The 5,000-nt window shown below is 46.9% G+C and overlaps 2 protein-coding genes across 2 annotated transcripts in view; both read left to right on the forward strand.

The window, feature by feature from the left end:
* LOC125044044 (craniofacial development protein 2-like) overlaps positions 1-346 on the forward strand; it is a 1,128-nt gene extending 782 nt beyond the window's left edge. Inside the window, exon 1 of the mRNA XM_047640487.1 lies at positions 1-346. This exon is cut by the window's left edge and continues 782 nt beyond it. Coding sequence (XP_047496443.1) covers positions 1-346 — 346 coding nt within the window.
* Positions 347-1,567: 1,221 nt separating this feature from the next.
* LOC125044045 lies at positions 1,568-2,523 on the forward strand. Its single transcript, XM_047640488.1, has 2 exons — positions 1,568-2,005; positions 2,446-2,523. Exons 1-2 carry the CDS (start codon positions 1,568-1,570, stop codon positions 2,521-2,523), a joined length of 516 nt encoding a protein of 171 aa, XP_047496444.1.
* Positions 2,524-5,000: the final 2,477 nt, after the last annotated feature.

Below are 5,000 nucleotides of genomic sequence, written 5' to 3' on the forward strand. Positions count from 1 at the left end.
TACCCAAGTGGACTATATCATCTGCAGAAGGAGTGAGCTAAAAAGGGTACAAGACTGCAAGGTACTGCCAGGAGAAGCTGTAGCGAAACAACACAAAGTAGTCACCTGCACAGCGACAGTCAAGGCAGAGAAAACGAAGAAGAGAGAAAGGACAAGGAAGACACGATGGTGGAAACTGAATGAGAGCGAGCAGAGAGAGAAGTTTGTGGAAAAGGCAATGCCGGCAATCAATGAACAACGAGAGAAATCATGGGAAGAAACCAGCAGAGTGTTAAAAGATACAGCGAAGGAGATTTTGGGGGTAACATCAGGGAAATCAGGAAGAAAGGAGGAAACGTGGTGGTAGTGCGACGAGGTACAAGAAGCAGTAAAAGTGAAAAGGAGATGAAACAGCAAAAAGACTTCAACAGGTGCGAGGAGACAATAGAAGCGTACAGAGCTGCAAACAAGGCAGCAAAGAGAGCGGTAGCAAGGGCAAAAGCAGAAGCATACAAAGATTTGTATGACAGCCTGACAGATGACAACGAAGGACAAAGGAAAGCGATCCGTATTGCAAAGCAGAAACATCGGGAATCGCAAGATGTGTACAAGGGCAAGCAGATGAAGGATGCGAACGGAGTAGTCTTGACAGATGAAAATGACATCAAGGAGAGATGGAGAACATACTTCGAACAGCTGATGAATGTGGAAAATGACAGAATTGACAGAGTGATAGAAGCAAGACCCGAAGAGGTGATAGATGTGATAACAGCTGAGGAGGTGGAAAGGGCATTGAGGAAAATGAAGAAGGGCAAGGCAACAGGCCTGGATGACATCCCAGTGGAGGCATGGAAGGTCTTAGGAAGGACAGGTGTGATCATACTTCTGGAAATCTTCACCACGATAATGGAAACTGAGAAAATGCCTGACGAGTGGAGAGAGAGCACGCTAATACCTATCTTTAAGAATAAAGGAGACATCCAGGACTGCGGAAATTACAGAGGAATCAAGCTGATGGCACACACGCTGAAAATGTGGGAGAGAGTTATAGAGAAGAGATTGAGAGAGAAGGTGGATATATCAGAGCAGCAGTTCGGCTTTATGCCAGGCCGGCCTACAACAGATGCGATATTTGCCCAGAGACAGCTGATGGAGAAATATAGAGAAGGCCAGAAGGGGTTGCACAGCGTATTCATAGATTTAGAGAAAGCATAGGACAGGGTGCCAAGAACAGAGGTGTGGAATTGTCTACGGCTAAAAGAAGTGCAAGAGAAATACATCCGGCTCATTCAGGATATGTACGAAGGCAGCAAGGCAAATGTAAAGTGCATGGTAGGAACTACGGAAAGTTTACAGGTTAAAGTTGGACTCCATCAGGGATCTGCACTAAGTCCATTCCTCTTCGCCATCGTCATAGACTGTCTCACCGAAGCAGTTCATAAGATTGCCCCATGGGACCTGATGTTCGCAGATGACGTTGCACTGAACGGGGAGACAAATGAGGATGTGGAAGAGAGGCTGGAGCAGTGGAGAAGAGCATTGGAAGATAGGGATGAAGGTGAGCAGACATAAAACAGAGTACCTTTGTATGGGGGATCAAGATCCAGAGAAAGCAGTAGAAATGCAGGGTTTGAAGCTGAACAGAGTCCAAGAGTTTAAGTACCTTGGTTCCACAGTGCAAAGCGACGGGGCATCAGACAAGGAGGTTGGTAAGAGGATACAGGCGGGATGGAATGCTTGGAGAAAGATCACTGGGCTGCTATGCGACAGACGGGTCCCAGCAAAGCTGAAGGGCTGGATATTCAAGACAATGGTACGACCGGCGATGCTGTATGGGATGGAGGCAGTCGCGGTAACGAAGGGACAAGAGAGGAAGATGGAAGTAGCTGAGATGAGGATGCTACGATTCTCACTGGGAAAGACCAGGCTAGACCGGGTACGAAACAGCACCATCAGAGAGACAATGGGGGTAGGCGAATTAGAGAAGAAGCTGAGGGAGTGCAGGTTGAGATGGCTAGGACATGTGGTACGGAGAGAGGAGGAATACGTTGGACGGAGAGTGAGGAGGATGACGGTAGGACGGAGAAAGAGGGGCAGACCGAGACGGAGATGGGTGGATTGTGTTCGGGAGGATATAGCGGCAGTGGGAGTAACGGAGGAGGATGCGAAGGACAGAGCGGCATGGAGGAAAAGGATCCGCACCGGCGACACCAGCTGAGCTGGGAATAAAGCCTGAAGAAGAAGAAGAAGAAAATGTGCTGATTTTACGTGATTATTATTCGCGCTCGCCTTGCCGGCCTGTGCCTTTCCCATGTACCTAAAACACATTTCATCCTCTGTTTACTACTATTCACGACTTTTCTCTGCATCTATGTGTAGTCTTTGAAGTTCTCTCTATTCTCCTTTATCTTGCCTCCTTTTCTATAATTTGTGCTCTTTGCACTCTGATTTTTTTACCTCTTGCAGTTCTTCTCTCTGTCTAGCTCCTCTGCATATGCTTTATTAGACTTCTTTTACAGTACCTCCATAGTCTGTTCGGTCTAGTTGCTGAGTTTCCCTCCTCTTAGATTGTGTGTTCTTTTGTAGTCACACTGTTCATTTTCTATTTGTTCTTGTTCTGAACTTTGTACCTTCCTGCATTTACACTCTACCTCATTTCTCCTCATATGTCCTATACTTCTCTTTTGCTATCAGCATATGTTATTGCTATTTTGTAACCGCGTTTCCTCCCGTTTAAATAACATTTGAATGTTGTATATTCTTTCTAGGATATTATTTAATACTTTGTTTTGTCTATTTGCTAGCTAGCTATTTTAGTGGCTCTTGTTAGGTCAGGGACACTGTCATGTGCTAACGTGTTTTCTCCCACTGCTAACTTATTTTCTAATAAGGCACTCAGTTGTAAGAGAAAGTAAGAGACTCCTACCAGTGAAAAACTTATGTGGATTTGTGTGAACTCGAATTGCGAAGTAAAATCGTGATGCCTAGGCCGAGGAGAGGTCAAGACGCATCATCTAGCCTACCTGGTTCCCGCAGCTTATCTTCAGCAAACCAAGAGCAAAATATCAGCCTGCTTCCTGTGGTCATGGGTGGATCCGAACAAGGAGCAGAAGCAATCCAAGCAGTGCAGAGGGAAGTTGGACTGATGGAGGAAATAAAAGACCGGATGACCCGTATGGAGGAGCGGATGATGAGCATGATGGAAGACTTCTGCACGAATCAAGGGAACAGGCTTTCCCGTCTGGATGAGGGGTTGGTTAATACTGGGGTAGCAGATGCGAGCGATAGTGGCCCCGATGTGGCTGCTATGAATACAGTTAGACCTCCTACTGTGCCAAGCAACCCAACTATCAGGACCCCTTCGGACAAGCTACCACCTCCCTAGTCCCAACCCCAGAGTATTGACCTTTTGAGCCAGCTACAACAGCAATTAATGGTCAGAAACCAAGAGCTCATCCTGCTGAAACAACAACTCGAACAGCTTGGCTCCCAAGGCCGAACCAGTGAGCTTCGAACCAGTGAGTTTCCAACCAGTGGGTCTGCACGTCAACTGCCTCTGTACTCCCCTGACTATTAGCTGCCTCCATGTACTCCTTCGCTCCAAGTGTCCAGATTATCCAGCAGAACCTCTATGAAGCACCACTACAAGGTAACACCGTTCAATGACCTGTCCTTCTTCAATAGCACCAAGAAGCAGGTGCCCCTTCATTGCCCTCTGGTGATCCAGTCCTGCAGTCATACCATGGATCCTAGCAACCAGCAGTCTCATATGTGCTGCCAAGAGAACCAGTACCACATTTCAAAGGGGAAACCACTGCTAATGACTCTGTGAAACGCAACCATGAAGTCGAGAGCTGGATCCGGATAATAGAGAACTTGGTGAGACCTGCGAATGATATAGCCTATATCAGAGCTACTAAGGCAAGTTGTCGTGGTCGAGCTGACATGATTATCAACTCACAGTAATTCGATCACATCGTTAGCTAGCCTTTATTTAAAGCAGAACTCCGAAGAAAGTTTTGTGGGACATACACTGCAGCGGATTTTTTCAAGGTTCTGTACAGGCAAAAAATGAGTCTTACCCAAGCCCCCTTGGACTATTACTTCAAATAGAGGCTTGGGTTTACCAGGGCGTAAGGGATCATCGTGACGCCATAGGAGATCCACTCGAGCTGGTAAGGAAGGTATTTCTCTCTGGGCTTCCTGGGTGGCTTAGGGACCTGCTAGCTGTCAAGCATGAAGAGTCTTGCTGGAGAACCTCAGCCGGTGAAAACATTACAAAGGTGGTAAATGAGCCTTCTTTTTTATATCTTTTACTTGCTACAGTTAGGACCTGGGACGAGCCATTATTATTGCTCTAGCCCCTAAGCAGCATATCGGGGTACCTCTGGCTCACAGAACCATTACAACCTATGCTGTTCCTTGTGCCTACTGTGTTAAGCAACACTTTGGCGAGGCAGGCGCCACTCTCACTAAGCGCCTGCCTCAACATAAATGCACTGTATCTAGGGGATACAACAACAACGCCTTTTTCTGCCATCAGTGGGACACAAGCAGGCAGGTGGATTGTTCAGCTGTCCACGCCCACAGCATGGTGGAATCTTCCTTAACCAAGCTGCTGCCTAATTTTAACTTGAACAGCGGATTTTCTCCTGCCAACAGCCTCCTCGCTTCCCACATCCTCCGCCTTCTCCCTCATGCCGGCCACCCTGCGCATAGACCGCCTGATTTTTCGACCTAATTTGACCTACCTTCGCCTCCGTTCACCTGTCCTCATCTGCCCCGTGTTCACTGCATTACCTCTCCTTTCTCTCTTTTACTCCCTCCTCTACCCTTCCCATTCAGACCAGGAGGATTTTAAAACTGCTGTCTCGTTTTTAATAAATCTAGTTTATGCATTGTGGGTTTATTTTACCGTTAGTGTTTTACCATTCATATATGTGTGTGTGTGTATATATATATATACACACACACAAACACACACACACACACATACACACAGCCACACACACACACAGACA

Source organism: Penaeus chinensis, chromosome 35 (genome assembly GCF_019202785.1).
Source record: "Penaeus chinensis breed Huanghai No. 1 chromosome 35, ASM1920278v2, whole genome shotgun sequence".
In the NCBI taxonomy this organism is placed as follows: domain Eukaryota; kingdom Metazoa; phylum Arthropoda; class Malacostraca; order Decapoda; family Penaeidae; genus Penaeus; species Penaeus chinensis.